This window comes from Carassius auratus, chromosome 40, assembly GCF_003368295.1.
Source record: "Carassius auratus strain Wakin chromosome 40, ASM336829v1, whole genome shotgun sequence".
NCBI lineage: Eukaryota > Metazoa > Chordata > Actinopteri > Cypriniformes > Cyprinidae > Carassius > Carassius auratus.
Window position 1 is genome coordinate 10,556,633 of NC_039282.1, and position 16,110 is coordinate 10,572,742.

At 35.7% G+C, this 16,110-nt stretch overlaps 2 protein-coding genes across 6 annotated transcripts in view; one reads left to right on the forward strand and one right to left on the reverse strand.

The window, feature by feature from the left end:
- The window catches only part of LOC113058561 (glycerophosphodiester phosphodiesterase domain-containing protein 5-like), a 55,501-nt gene extending 44,867 nt beyond the window's left edge, over positions 1-10,634 (forward strand). Inside the window, exons 9-18 of one of the 5 annotated variants that reach the window (XR_003278007.1) lie at positions 1,098-1,180; positions 2,537-2,687; positions 3,369-3,590; positions 4,478-4,635; positions 4,842-4,989; positions 5,410-5,492; positions 6,988-7,002; positions 8,321-8,433; positions 9,349-9,578; positions 9,799-10,634. Coding sequence is in view for 3 of the 5 variants with exons in the window: in XM_026226563.1 (XP_026082348.1) it covers positions 1,098-1,180; positions 2,537-2,687; positions 3,369-3,590; positions 4,478-4,635; positions 4,842-4,989; positions 5,410-5,492; positions 6,988-7,002; positions 8,321-8,433; positions 9,799-9,866 (1,041 nt within the window). In the remaining 2 variants the exon portion in view is untranslated. The remainder of the gene's footprint in view (positions 1-1,097; positions 1,181-2,536; positions 2,688-3,368; positions 3,591-4,477; positions 4,636-4,841; positions 4,990-5,409; positions 5,493-6,987; positions 7,003-8,320; positions 8,434-9,348; positions 9,579-9,798) is intronic. The other 4 variants (XR_003278008.1, XM_026226563.1, XM_026226564.1 and 1 more) reach the window with 4 other exon arrangements.
- Positions 10,635-11,399: 765 nt separating this feature from the next.
- On the reverse strand, positions 11,400-15,981 carry LOC113058563 (heat shock 70 kDa protein 13-like). The gene is made up of 5 exons (XM_026226566.1): positions 15,835-15,981; positions 14,985-15,325; positions 14,691-14,904; positions 14,058-14,225; positions 11,400-12,610 (listed from the first exon to the last, which is right to left on the reverse strand). Exons 1-5 carry the CDS (start codon positions 15,857-15,859, stop codon positions 12,042-12,044), a joined length of 1,317 nt encoding a protein of 438 aa, XP_026082351.1. The 5' UTR covers positions 15,860-15,981; the 3' UTR covers positions 11,400-12,041.
- Positions 15,982-16,110: the final 129 nt, after the last annotated feature.

The following is a 16,110-nucleotide window of genomic DNA, read 5'->3' on the forward strand; positions in this document are numbered from 1 at the left end:
GTGTGTGTGTGTGTGTGTGTGTGTGTGTGTGTGTGTGTGTGTATATATATATATATATATATATATATATATATATATATATATATATATATATATATATGTATGTGTGTGTATATATGTGTGTGTGTGTGTGTGTGTGTATAATAAATAAATATGAAACATTTGATTTATTTATATATATATATATATATATATATATATATATGTTTCATATTTATTACACACACACACACACACACACACACACACACACACACATATATATATATATATATATATATATATATATATATATATATATATATATATATATATATTATTGATTTATTTAGTCAAAAATGGATTTACCTTTTTCAGATGTTGTATGTAGTAAAATAATTTATTTACAGCTGTAAACACCCAAACTTGGGTTAAAAGCACAAGCCTTTATGAAAACACTGCAGGCGCTGGTTGGAGATCATAAGTGTAGTATCAACCACCATGGCTTTAAAAGACAGAATTCAAAAATGAGTGTCATAACCATAAGTGCTCTCCAAAGACACATGCATACTGATCTTAATATATTCCTCTCCACATTCTCTTGTGCTTCAAAAGAAGCGTCTTTCATTTTGCATTGATGTCACATGCACTGTACATCTAGACCCGCAGTGTGCAGATGATCTCAAGTTGCTGCTTGCATGCCTTTGCATAAGCATGAACCTGGCACTCAAGCACTCAGTGAACCTCCATGAGATGAGTTATTGATTTATATCCAAAGAACATCAAAGAGGTTTTGCTCAACCTGCTTAGCTCCAGTTTGAGAAGAGTCTCACATTTTGGTTTAAAAAAGATCTTTCCATTCTGAACTCCATAGGGTTCAAATATGCAATACCATTTTACTCTTCCGTTTCCAATCTTTTGTCTTTTTTTTTTTTTTTCGGTTATCATGCTGGGAGAAGATAAAGAGTCCAGTTACACACCTAAAATACATAAATAAATACATTTATATATATGTTAAGAATTTGTTATATTATATGTAAATAAAATAGAATAAATATACTTTTATTATATTTACACTCTGTGATATACAGTCTGCTTTTTCTTTTTCTCTTGTACAGCTCGCTCCAGAGAACACTCTCCTATCGTTCAACAGAGCTCTGCAGAGAAATGTTAGTGGGTTGGAGGTGGATGTGACCATCAGGTATTCATACATTAATTATTTTCCTTTTGGTACAGTTCAATTGTCTTGGTCACGTATTGTAACCCTTGTTCCCTGAAGGAGGGAACGGAGACATCACGACGGATGACTGATGAATTGGGATTCTAATTCGTTGGTAATCCGACGTGACGTCCAGAGTGACTGACTGAAAGGGATAAATAGGTTATACAAAGCCATGTGCAAGTGTGTGTATTTAGAGGCACAAGGACACAGTGTGTATTTCAAAGTGTGAATCCTTGTGTGACCGTGTGAGACCGCTATAATGAGAGGTTGGTGTGACGTCTATTAGCCCTGTGAGCACATAGTAATTGAACACTGGAATAGACAGGAAGACTTTATAAAGAAGCTATAATCTACTGTCTACTTAACACACATCTTTAGATAATGGTGCAGAAAATGTCCATCATTTGGGTTGTAATTTATCTTGGTTAAAGACAGTCAGCACTCAGGCTTTTTAGATTGAGATAGCATCTCTTGGCCCTTTAGACAGTTTATTCACGGTTTCTTTATTTCTTTTCTGTATAAAAATACAAGCAACACAATATGGACAGCATCTCTGGCATAATTTTGAGTACCAAAGAAAATGTCATCTAAAAAAATTAAAAAATTAAATAATAATCATCATCATCATTTACATTTTAAATATGAAATTATTATAACTATTGACAAATATTATATATATTATAGGACGGTATAATTGTAAATCATAAAAACAATCAAATGGTTTCAGTTTGGATCATCCACCTTGCCCATTGTGTTGTCCCCCCCCCCCCACCACCACCAAACCCCAGAAAAAAAAACATAAAAAAAAAACAACAGCTGAGTGTAAAGATGCTTTGGAACAATATATATTGTGAGAAACACTATACAAATAATTGAAATTTTAAAGGAAGTCTTGTGGGCCATCACTGTATTGTGTTTTTTTCAGGCTATGATTGGGGAATATCTGCTTTAAAATGAAATGGGTTAATGTGGCTTAGAGGTTAAGTACCTTGGCTTGTAACCTGAATGTTCAATCCCTAGATCGGGTGCTTCACAATGTACTACCATTGAACTCTTGCAAGGCATTTAGCTTAAGTCTGTAGGTTGTTAAAAGCATCTGCCAAATACAGTAAATAATAATGAGTTGCAATAAACCTACTTCTATTGCACAACATTCCTACTATTCAGTGTTTTAAGATGTATTTCTGTCAATCACAGCGTAAGTCAGCTCCTTATTTTTATTCTCTGTTTTTTAGCATTGAATATTACCCAGCTCTAATGGAAGCATTTTCTCAGTCGCAATCTAAGTGCTGTCTAATCATATATACAGCTGTTTAACACTGGCTTTGGCTGTAGTCTAGATGGTGTGCCGTTCCTCATAAGAGACCGGACGTTGAGGAGAACCACAAACGTGGGGAGAGTGTTCCCAGAGAGACAGTATGATGATGCTTCACTCTTCAACTGGACTGATTTGAGCTCACTGAACGCAGGCCAGTGGTTTCTAAAGGTACGGCCCATTAACTCTAAACATGTATTTATGGTAACACTGAACAGTGTTAAAGGATAGTTAAAGGATGTACAGGAAAAAAACTAATTTTCTTATTTGAAATAGGAGTTCAATTAACTACACTAAAATTAATTTTCAAAGTTTTAAATCTAGATTATTAGAGTATGTTTATACTATTTCAGTCTTTCTACTTTAAAATGAAATGTTTAAATCAATATGGTACTTGCTGTTTCTTTGTAATTACTAGGCATTACTAGCAAATTCTGAATTAATATTATTTCTATGCCATTTTTCCCTACTGTGTGTAGATGTGCTTTAATATTCATGTACAGGTTCCTCTCTTGACCATTTATGCAAAACAGGTCACTTAGAACAAGTCACAGTTATGATCTCAGCACATTAACATATTGAGATCTTAAAGGTACAGTAAGAAAAACAGTGTATTTAATTAAATGCAAATGTTACTTAAACTAAATTATCTGTTTTTGGTGCAAGGAACCTTTTGCTCCAGTTATAAGTGGAGTTTAGTGCCAATGTGATATATTCCCCTTTTAGATCTAACAAGTCATCAATTCAAAATTTTAACTAAATTCCCTTGTTTTCTTCTGAATTCAAAAGTGACTTTTACATTAGGACTGTATAAGTGTGTATAACAGCATATAACTCTTTTACTGAATGCAGGATGATCCCTTCTGGACAGTGCAGTACATGTCAACGTATGAGCGATGGTCAGTGGGGAATCAGACAGTGTGCAGCTTGGAGCAGATGCTGAAACTAGCGGCTAGGTCCAAGAGCTCGGTCCTATTTACTCTGCGCAGACCGCCGCCCAGTCACCCCCACCACCACGACTGGGTCAACATCACCCTGGACTCTGTTCTGAGGTCAGGAATACCACAGCGCCAGGTTAGTCTTGAGGAAGTGATGCTAATGATTGATGTGCTACTGGAAATCTCATTGTCCTTGGTCAGGGGTTGAAATAGATGTGTTCAGTATATGATTCAGGATACGAATCTGTTCCTGTCTTATGTGGTTGTATAGTTGCTCCCCCTAGCTCTGACTAATATCAATTACATGATGATTATAATGTTAACCCTATAAATTATACACATTTCTGAGGCCTCTAAATAATGAGCATTATAAAAACTTTTTTTTTCTGCAAAGTTTTGATCATGTAAATGTAAGAATTAGATTTTTATAAAATAACTAATGGTATTTAAACACTTGCTGGATTTAAGCAACATGGTTTTACTTGATTATCCATGCATAATTTAGAAATTAGAAAAATCATGTTATTTGAGTATCAAATATGATATACCAGGCTTTCGAGGAACGTTTGGGATTATGTTTTTGAGGTATTTGTGATTATGATCTCTGTTATCATTGTATTGCTTTGCATTATATGTTTTGCCATCAACAATAGAAACTACAAAGCTTTCATCATAAAACCAAGCATTGAACCTTACTGTCACACAGGAAAAATGTATGGTATCATATTTGCATAATGCCTTATTAATACATATTATTGGGAGATACAACGTGACAACTGATATATTTACATACATTAGTCTGCTATACTGTTATAAATATCTGATTCATTTACATTGCAAGCAAATAGAATTTAATAAAATAATTAAAAATAATCATTTTTTTTCTAATTGGCATAGAAATTATATATATATTTATGTGTGTGTATGTATATATGTACTGTATATATATATATATATATATATATATATATATGTATAATTTAAACACACATTTAAATTCAGCTTTATGCGTGTTATGTGTAGGTGATGTGGACTGTGGACAGTAACAGGGAGATGGTGAGGAAAGCGGCTCCAGGTTTACAGCAGACATCTGTGCAGAAGCTGCCTCTCGACACACTCCATCATAAGGGCATCAGCAGGGTCCTGCTGCGCTACAACCAGGCCTCTGCGCAGGATATCCAGTAAGACACTGCCCTATTTACAGGCACCTGGTCTCACTTAAAACATCTACATTACACCATGAAGGACAGTTTTGGAACAAAAGCTGCAGTGTCTGTGGCACTAGTGTAATAAAATGGAAATGAAAAAACCTGTAATTCTTTAGCCAAAGAAGCACTGTAAAGTGTGTAAAAGCTATTCATTTATCTCTGTGTGTTTATTTTAATAGGCTGTATAATGAAAACAACATCAGTCTGACTCTGTATTGGGTGAACGAGCCGTGGCTGTATTCCCTGCTGTGGTGCAGTGGGGTGCCGTCCGTCTCCTCCGAGGCTCCGCAGGTGCTGAGGAAGCTGCACTATCCGCTCTGGCTCATGGTACGAGCTCTCATCTGCGTATAGGTTATTTATTAAGCAATGGCACAAAGCTGTCACGCTTTTCCAAGATATATAATTGGTCAACATCTGCTGCTCTAGCCTTTATTCAAAATGAAAAGCATACTGCCTTTATTAAAAAAAGATCTTCTAGAATATAACAAAAATATGATAAATATATTAAGGGGTATATATTAAATACATTGATTGAGATGATCAATATGACATCTTTGTATCAAATATATATTGAGATTATTACCCTATTTAATATAGTATTATTAAGCATGTTTTAGATTAGATAATTAATAGTGAAATAAAAGGATCTAGCGATGGCTGTAATATCTATTTCTCTTGAGCCATCTAGTGGTGTGTGTGTGTGTGTGTGTGTGTGTGTGCCTCATAAGTGTTTGTGTCTTTTTCTAGAGTCCAGATGAGTACTGCTTGATATGGATCTCTACTGATCTCATCTCCTTTGCTGTAGTTCTGGGAATATTTATATTCCAGAAGTAAGTTCCTCTTGTTTGACATGGCATGCTGTAGATTATAGGGACAATGTTTTATTCAAAGTAAGACCTGAGATCAAGTTCAGTGTTATTTTTGGATTATTTATTTATTTTGGGATGGTTTTTTTATGACTCCTGCTTGGAAATAGCAGGATAAAATATTTCTAAACAATAAGACATAGTTCACAAAATCTCTGAAAGCATTTATGAATGAAGGATGTAGAGCATTTAATAAGGGTGATTTGGGGAAAAGATTGTAATTGCAAAAAGATATTAAAATGGAATTTAAGAAAGCAAAGTTAATTAAAGTTAAGGTTATAATTTAGGTTTTTAAGGGGTGTAATAGAAAAAAGCCCAGGGTCAGATGACATTAGAGGGCATTTAATTAAGGTTTGTGTTGAGCAATTGGCCCCAGTGTTCTATAATATTTTTCAGAGGGTGTTTTCAGACCCTAGATTGTGGAAACAGGCCACTGTAGTGCCTGTGCTGAAAACTACAAACGCTGTAACACCAAATGATCTTAGGACACTAGCACTAACATCCCTTATAATGAAATGTTTTGAGAAAGTAGTGAAAGAAGAATTGTTGGCTTAAACTCTTTTAGACCCTCTTCAGTTCACTTGTAGAACAAAGCAAGGTGTTGATTTATTTATTAATTTATTTTATTCCAATTAGCGAAAAATATTTTGCAGAAGTTTTAGAATTAGTTTTTAAAAGTTTCAAAGTCATTCTTTCCAACTTCCCAATTCTCATACTAAATTACTTTAATGAAACTTTAATCTCATTTCAAAAACAAAATATCATTTCAATCTCGTCTGCATTAAGTGACCTCATATGCGAGCCATTATTAGCAAATATAAAAAAGTATTAATGTTTACAGAAAAATAATCCTAGTTTTTGCTACTAAATAAAAGTTTTTATTTAATTATTTTATTAATTGTATGTTCTCTGTGAACATAAAAATCTTTCAGTACTTTTCAGTAATGTTGTAGTAATGAAAGCTAAATATTGTTTAAAGTCACTTCTAAAACATTCTAGGATACGGACATTTAAAAACTTGGCTTGGTGTGTTTCACACAGTCAAATAGTGGGTTTCATCAAATGTGATCAAATACAGCTTTCTATTGTGAAATTCACATTGTTTGACCTTTACAAAATAAATATGAATGCATTGTGAAACACGATTGCCTCCAGAGAGAGAGAGAGCGAGAAGGAAGGAAGGACGGATAAGAGTGTTTTGCATTATAATGTTTAATGTCGGAGATCAACATGACTGGTAAATATGTGAATTGAAAACTCAATGTTATGTGGGGATTTGGATCCTCTATGTTTGCTGAGCTTGCCATAGTGACATTTGCATCTTCTTTTCTGAACTGACCTCTTAATTCTCTCCCTTTCTTTTGCTCTTGTACCCTTTCTCCCACCTCTCCTCCTCTTCTTCTTGCTCTCTGCCTGATGTGCATGCTCCTCTTCTCTGCTGCATTCTGGCATCTCTCAGCTATCACATGATCAGGTAATTGGGTCAGCGCTGTTGGCTCATGCTGCCAGTCTTTATCTCCCCTTTCTTGCCCTTCTTTCTCTGTATAACCCTGTTTCAATCTATCTCCCTGTATCTTTCATTCTACCTGTATCTTGTCAATGCTATTACTAATTCTTACTAAACCACAGCCCACATGAATGCACTTTAGTATGGCTGCTTATCATTTAACATATAATTAATATTTAATTGAGGTACATTATGTGAATTGACTTGGATTAAGGAAGTATTCTTAAGAGTTTTGCTAAATCATTCCATACTTCTCCACTAGGGGGTGACGATCACATGACTGACGGTTACAGATTATTCAGATGGCTTTTGTTTCAGTCAGAGAATAATTTTCTACTGTTGCAGAAGAGTGTTTTTTTTTTTTTTTTTTTTGCCACAAAAACAATTTACACTTATATGGAAACTTTCTTTTAAGGTTAAGGTTATCAGTATTCCTACCAGCTATCCAGTTTAATTCAAATGATTTTGTTTTCGACTAAAAAAAAAAAAAAAAAACACCAGAAGGATGACAGATGGTGTGTGATTAAAAGATATTACCAGATAAATAAATAAATAGTAAAGCACATGCATTGTATTTTGGGTAATTTGAACAGATGGTCACAATAGCTTTATATTATCAGCTTTGTTTTTAGTTCATGCATGAATCTGAAAGCTAAAGATTTTAATATTATTAATTAAATACCTTTCAAAAATTTGGGGATGGTATTTAATTTTTATTATTATTTTTTAAATATGTCACTTTATTTGATCAAAGATACAGTAAAAAAAATACTATTGTGAAATAATATAAATATGCTTAATATCAAAATATAATGTAGTAATTTATTTAAGTTTTATTTTCAGCAGCCATAACTCCAGTCTTCAGTGTCACATGATTCTTCAGAAACCATTCTAATATGCTGATTTGCTGCTCAAGAAACGTTTATTATTATCAGTGTAGAAAACAGTAACTTAATATTTTTGTTGAAACTGTGATATATCTTTTCAGGATTATAAATAGATAAATAGAAGGCTCAAAAGAACATATAATTTTTTTTTGTAATATAATAGTCGTCTTTACCATCACTTTTGATTACCATCACTTTTGATCTATTTAATGTATCTTTAAAGGACTAATTTAAAAAAAAGTAACTGAACCCAAACATTTGAAAATACACTGTATTTATCATAGACTTCCAAATAACATTAATGAACTACTGTGAGATTCATTAGTTAGAAATGCATAAACTCTTTTTGAATGTGGTCACTAAGGACGGTCTGTGTTTGTGTGTGCACGTGATCACAGGTGGAGAATGAGCGGGATGCGGAGCTACAACCCAGAGCAGATCATGCTGAGTGCAGCCGTCAGGAGATCCAGCAGAGATGTCAACATCATGAAGGAGAAGCTCATCTTCTCTGGTAAGAGCCACCAAACCACATCCTGCTGGTGTTTGTTATAAGGCATGATGAAACACCATGTGTAAGCTTATTACGCTGTGCTATGAAATAATTGATTGGTCAATCAAATATTTGTATAATAATCACTAAATTAGATATTTCACCCTTGTCCATGGCAAAATAATCTTCATGTCTCATATATTACTCCACCATGTCTCCCTTTTCATACCAAGAAGTTAGAAAAGCTCATTAGTGACATATTTTGACTCAAAACTAAAGGACTTCAGTATCTATTTTAAAAGAAATAGTTAACCCAGAAATTAAAATGTGCTGAAATGTACTCACCCCTCAGGCCAGTGAAGATGTTAGATGAGTTTTTTTATTTTTTATTTTTTTATCAGAACAGATTTGGAGAAATGTAGCATTACAGTACATCACTTGCTCACCAGTGGATCCTTTGCAGTGAATGGGTGCCGTCAGAAACCCAATTCTAGTCCATCAATTGTGAACTGAAAGAAGCGATATATTGGATAGAGGACATGCAGCTTTATTTAATTTTATTACACTTCACAAGATTTTAATTCATGGACTGAAATTGTGTGGAGTTTTTGTTGTGAAGTATTGTGGTTTTTATCAGCTGTTTGAACTCTCATTCTGACGGCACCCATTCACTGCAGAGGATCCACTGGTGAACAGGTGGTGTGTTTATTTGATAAGTAGCTGTCTAATAAGTTGAATAATGTACAGCCATCAATCACTATCACAAAGTAATAATGTTTCTTCAGAAGATCCCTATGTCAGGGGTTATTTTGTGATTAACTTCCAGGTGACTCTACAAGGGTTGCATGCAATGTGTTTTTGGATTAATATTGTGTTTGCATGTGTCCCAACAGTGTTTGCATGCCTCTGTGTGTGTGTGTTTGCCCTGTCTCTAAGGTCAGCCACAGTAGCTGTCCACCTCCTGGGTTTGAGTCTGTGTCACTGCATCCCTTCATCCCATTCCATCTCATTCCCTCTCCCTCCTGTCTCTCACTGTCTGCCACCATCCCGTCTCTTCCTGCATCCATTCATCCATCAATCCATACCCTGCTGACATCCCACAGCTTGAATGGTAGCTCATGCAAGGCTGTAGCATCAATGGCCAGGGTAACTGTAGCCTGCATATGGTGAGTACGAGGGGGATGATAACTATTTCACATCAGAATCGCGCCTATGATGCCCAATAAAACACTTTTGAAGTAGGCAGCTCACTAGGGTTTGGAACAGAGCAGCTGTATCTCGAGTATGATTCAAGATCCTTGGTTTGCAGTTGTCATAGTGGAGGTCTTGTAAACTTTGTGGGTGTTAAGCATAATTTGCATTGCCTCTTTTCGTCTTATTCCACAGAGGTGAGCAACGGAGTCTCCAGCGATGATACCTTTACGGAAAATGGATTTAACTACTACACCAATTAAGACATTGCTTATTGACTCATTGAACGAAAAATCACATCACATCCTGATCAAGCTTGTGGTGTCTCCTCTCAACTACTGACTCAACTCTTAGCCTACTGTTTATGATGGACCCGTGTGTAAATAAAATTGAGTTTTTTCTTCAGCTATTAAATTGCTTGTTTTAAATTCTGGACAGTAAAGAGAAGTAGGAAGGGCAGTTCTTCTGTTGACTATTACCAAATCTGTGGCCTCTTCCCCTACGTAACGCTTGAGGATCCTGGAATGCCTGTTACTTGCTTCGTATTGAAAGCATGCCTGTGATAAAATAGTGGATTTCATCTGTTGGTTTTGGGGGATTTCATTTTTTATAATCTTCCATAGCCAGCCAATGTGGAGTATAACCTAATATGCCAGAATTTTTTTTTTTTTACATTTCTAGATCTTGATTTGGTGTGATATTCACAGTCTAATGATGCCTTCTGTTCAAATGGTTGTGAAGAATATTTGTAAGAATAAACAGGTGTTTACAGAGTGCCTGCCTTTAGTCTTCAAGCTATATTTATTGTATTTAATATACCACCTATTTAGCATGTGGTTCAGTTGTTATTTTGGGAGGAAATCACCCAGCCTTATTTTCTTGGTCAGTATGATGCCAGATTAAATGGAAAATTTAGGCACATGTTTGGCATACATATCTGTGGTTTAAGAACAAAAAGTTGGCTTAGAGTTTTGATGCCATGAAATTTAACTTGGACGCTGTCTTATAATAAAAAAATGTGTTTGACTATCGTTCAGTGATTTTCATTTAATTTTTTTTTAAACTGTTATTTTGTCATTTTAGTCACACCCCTTTGGATAAATAGCTTTTCATGTATTAAATATTTTGTTCAGGACTTCCAATTGCAGAGATGTCCTGACCCTTTCCCTAATATTGTAGATGTGAGATGTGACATTGTTTACAGTGGCTTGTGCTGTCACACAGAAGACGAGGCTGAACAATTCTGCTGTTTGATATTTTTATTTTGAATTTATGTGTTTCAGTGGTCAGTCATTAAAAAAACACTGCAGTTTTAACAAGGTTTGATTTTCTTCACACAGTAGCAAAAGTTAAAAGGACTGTAATGACACAAACCAGGTTCTGTGCATAATCAACAAATCCAATGGTACAGGTCTGTACAAAAATAGATTTATATGAATTCAGTATTTTTCAGCTACAGGAAAAAGTTTTGAATATGCATGCGCACTGATAAACTGTTTTCCCTTTTGACTTTGTGCAATCTTCTGAACTCCTCTTCTGTATGTAAAGTGCATTAAACTGTTAAAATGTTCACTCTGCATAATGTATTTCACTTCTAATATTGTAAACAAAACAGGCCAACACAAAAAGCAAGTTTAATATCTGTTTTTGGTCCGTGTTTTTAAATGCAGAAAATGCTAAATTAAACACTAATATATATATATATATTATACCTTTTATATATATTCACATTTTTGTAAGTGCTTCAGTTTAAAGATTTAATTTAACTTAATACCACACTGGTCATGCTGGTACTGTACATTTTAAATGATTTATATTTAACAGTCAGCAGGTGGTATTATCATTTAATAATACTTAATTCTATTAGGAAAAAAAAAAACACAAAAAAGACAAGTCTTTAAAAAATAAAGTCAAAATCATACTATGCTTAGTCTGCGGTACACATTTAACTGTTGAAATGATTAAAAAGTCACAAGCAAAACTCGAGTAGACAGAAACAGCTAGCTGATATCAACTAGACTTAATAGCTAAATAAATAAATAAATAGCTGAGACTGGAATGATCATTCAGTTACAAACAGCTGCTTCCCTGAATACAACATTGAACCTGGCAAAACAAATTGTCAAAGACTTATTGCACAATTAGTACCAGTTAGGCACAAAGATGGCAATTTTTATAACAAAGAACTAAAATAGTCTGCATCTGTTCTGAAGATCAATGTATAAATTGTAATTTGGACCAACAAGACCAGACATTGGCACAAATGTTCAAGTAACCACTGTGTTTGGCCCAATATCAGGAATTCACTTCAAAGCTAATGCATATAAGGTAGCAAAAACATAACACACACATTGTTTAACCGTTTTTTTTTTTTTGGCAGCTCGCAGTCACGTGACAAATGTCCAGGTAACAGTTCTTCAACCAAGTCTCTCAAGCAATCAGCTGAAGTTGGTTTTGCGAAGATGTCTGTTTGGAATCTCAATTGCGCTGACCTGGAGAGGCCAAGAGCCTCCCATGATGCCTGCCTGAATGGCCACCCCGGTCACCACGGCCAGGTCAGGGTCCACGGAGGTATTCGGCTTCTTCCCAAAGTACTGCCTGATGAGCTGTCTTATGCGAGGGATTCTTGTAGACCCTCCGACCAGGACAATTTCGTCCACTTCCTCTTTCTCTAGATGGCCCTCTATGAGGACAGTCTCAATGGGTGCCAGAATCTTCTGGAAGAGATCTGCATTCAGCTCCTCAAAGAGTTCCCGTGTCAGCTTCTCCTGAAACAGGACTTTTTCCTCCTGTGCTCCATTCGCTCCCGTTGTCTGCAGGTGAATAGGAACTTGGAGATGAACATGAGGTTCTTGGGTGAGGTTGAGTTTGGCGGCTTCTACGGCCTGTCGGAGAAGGTGGATGTCTTCTTTAAGAGTGGGCGGCACGCCGTACTGCTGCCGCACTCGCTCGATGGTGTACTGCAGCAAACGCTGGGTGAAGTCCTGCCCTCCTAGCTTATTATTACCTGTGGAGATGAAGAAGACCATGTGTTAATCTCGTGCTGAAACAGGATGAGGGTTGTGCACCTGATGTGACACTATTTCCATTTTTTTAGTGTGTTAGCTAAATGTCAAGAGGTTTCGGTGAGATTGCAATACCCCAAACCTAAAACCCAAATACCCTTTGAGGTCACACCACAGAGCCTGGGGAAAGAAATGCATGTGTATTAAAATACAAAAAGGTCATAACCAGGGTCCCTACATTTTCTAAAAAAATAATTTCAATTATTTTCTAATCATTTGTGATGACTGGACAAAGATTTGTAAAAAAAGGATATTCCAAAAAACTAGAAAAACTTAAACAATAATGAAATTACCATGACATTTGCATTTAAATATTAATTTATTATGATAACTTAAATCTGTATGATATTTAATGGACAATGTAATATATATTTATTATAGTAATAATATTAATTTAATAAAAATATATATAAAATAAACCGTTTTATATATTAAAGGTGCATTCAGTGTGGAGAGACATTTTAATGATGTACACCCACATAGGGAAATTTTATTTTTATTATTATGTATGATGTAGGTTGCTTCCTTCAATGTATTTCACCATGATGAAATGACGTGACCCACACTGTTTCACCCAAAGCATAGTGTTGCTTGGGGATATGACATGCCAAAATTAGACAACTGAACACGTGCTTTACCAGCAAAGACCATGTGAGAATTGAAACTAAAAAAATGAGAGTAAACTTCGGTACAGCACACAGATAGAATGATTTGAAGACTCTCTTTTTTGTTTGACAGGAGGGAATTCATTATTGTCATTAAAAGCAAAACGCTTTATATAAGTATGTAAATTCTTGTAAGAATGTAAATTCTTGTAAGAATGTAAATTCTTGTAAGAAAATGCAAATTCAGTGTCTGCCAGGAGGTGGCGCTTGTGGCAAAGCAGAAATAGCACTTATAAACACCAATGTATTCTGCATTATACAGAAGTAAAGACAGGAAAAGACTGCACAAATTAAGTGAATGGCCTATATGAGTTTGCACGTATGAGTATTCATAAGGAGTATGTAGAAGTGTAGTATCGTGTGAAAATTATTAAGAATGCAACACTGGAATTAAAACAAAAGGCTCAAAATAATTAAGGCAATATTATAAAAGCTTAACATTTCGTAAATGGATTTCAGCTGAATTCTATATGAATGTGTCATTTAAAATAAACCGCTTTCCAACCATATACAATTCTACATTGTTTCATCTTACACCTATTATTTCTTCTTCCTCTTTGCTTTAATAAAAAAACTTCCAATATTTAGGAAAATATAGATCAGGATGTGTCTCAAATATGTAAATAACAAAGCAGCCCTGCCCATTAATACCCACACAAATATAGCTACAATAGTAAAATCTCTGCTAGTTGACACATTCATTATGCCACATCTGCCAGCTCACCTGCCATTGCTCTGGTGAGGAACATGCCACCCTGCTTATTGAGAAGTGACACATCTAGTGTTCCTCCTCCAAGATCCACCACCAGCACATTAAACACTTCTGCTTTATGCAGTCCATAAGCCATTGCCGCCGCCGTGGGCTCGTTGATCACCCGCAGGACGTCCAGGCCTGATGAAGAAGACATGCACAGTGATTGATCAGTTAACTATTACAGATTTTAACCAGAACATTATCAGCTTTTATAAGGATAGTTGTATTGATTTCTATGGAAGCCCATTTCCACCACGAAATCAAAAATAAAAACAGGTCAGAATAGCAAGATATAAACTCAGAATTCTATTCTAACTCAGACTTATTTCTTACAATTCTGAGTTTATATCTTGTTAATTACCTTTTTTATTTTGAGTGCCTTCCATAAATTCCAGTAGCAAGACATAACCAAGCTGTGGTCACATTAGCAAAATTTTGTGTGCAATAAAAAAAGTCAATAGTACAGAGATCGCACAGAAGTTACTTTCAAACCAAGCAGCTTTCTGTTGGTCAATGCAGTGAATGTGTGTGTTAAAATTTCCTAACTAGATTCCTAATGCAATGACTGGCTTTTGTGATTAATGTACACCTTAGTGAACTGACCAGCTAGGTTAGCAGCTCTTATTGTGTAGTTTCTTTGCCTCTCATCAAACTCTGCAGGCACTGATATGACGGCTTTATCAATAGGTATTCCCAGTTGCTTTTCTGCCATCTTTTTCATTTTCAGGAGGAGATGGGATCCGATGAATTCAGGAGTAACTGTGAAAGTGCTATTTGTAGAGACTAAAAATTCTGCACTCCCATTGTTGAATATCACCTGAAACAGTAAAGAGACGTTATAGAGACACAGCAAGCAATGCACAAGCAATTAAAGAATGTAAAATATGAAATGTGTACCTTAAATGGGTATCGTGTGCTCTCTTTCTCTAAAGACTCTTGGTCAAAAATCTTCCCTATAAATCTCTTGGTGTCGTAGATTGTGTTTTGAGGATTTATGTCAGACAGTTCCTGACCCTCATGTCCAGAAAACACACCGGAGGGGGTGAAGGACACCACACTTGGAATGCTTTTGCGGCCTTTGTCATCTTCAATAATCTCAATCTCGCCTGTGCCAGGCTGAAACACTCCCACGGAGCAGAAAGTGGTCCCAAGATCCAACCCAATGACCTTGGGCTTCGGAGGGGGCAAGTACTGCTGTCCCAGATACCCTGCCAGGAACAAAGCCAGGATGACAGAACCTGTATGGACACACAAAAATATGGTGTAATCAGGGAATGTTTCCATCGTTATATAACTTATTGAACTTAATGGTTACCATATATGTTGTTTGTGTATTTCAAAGGATACAATGGTATACTGTCCAAAAATGTAGTATATAGAAAATTAAAACAAGGCACATTTAGACCATATTCCTGGAGCGCTGATGCACAAACATGCTGTTTACAGTAAGTAACGTTAGCTAACTAGGTTTTTAGACAGCCGCTGTAACATCTGTAGTGAAGAACGGACGCCAGCTGTGTCTATATGTGGCGTATAAAATCAGCTGATGTTCGAGGCTGACTGTTTTGCCTAACGCTGGACAATGTAACTATATATCTGCCTGATATGGTTATTTATGTACAGTCAGTTATTTGAGTCTTTCATGCCAGATGCGTCAGTTCTACTACAGCTAACGGCTACATGAATGGCTATTCTGGTAAATTTGACAAACACCTTCCCGAGTACATTAGTTTAATTTAACACTCACCTATTATGGACATTTCTCCGGCCATGGTTCCAACCCAAAATGTTATGGATAACAGTATATGAGCTGTTCATTCAATATCTGCGCCGGCTGAGCGAACATACACGTCGACCTAATACGGTCTATTGGGCTGATGGGGGTTGTAGTTCTTTTCATCAGTTACATGGTTAAAAATTATAGCGGAACTACTTCTGTTAACTACATTTCCCAGATGCACTGTAAAGCGCAACTGGACTTCTGCACAACTTCCTGTTACACACACACACACACACACACACA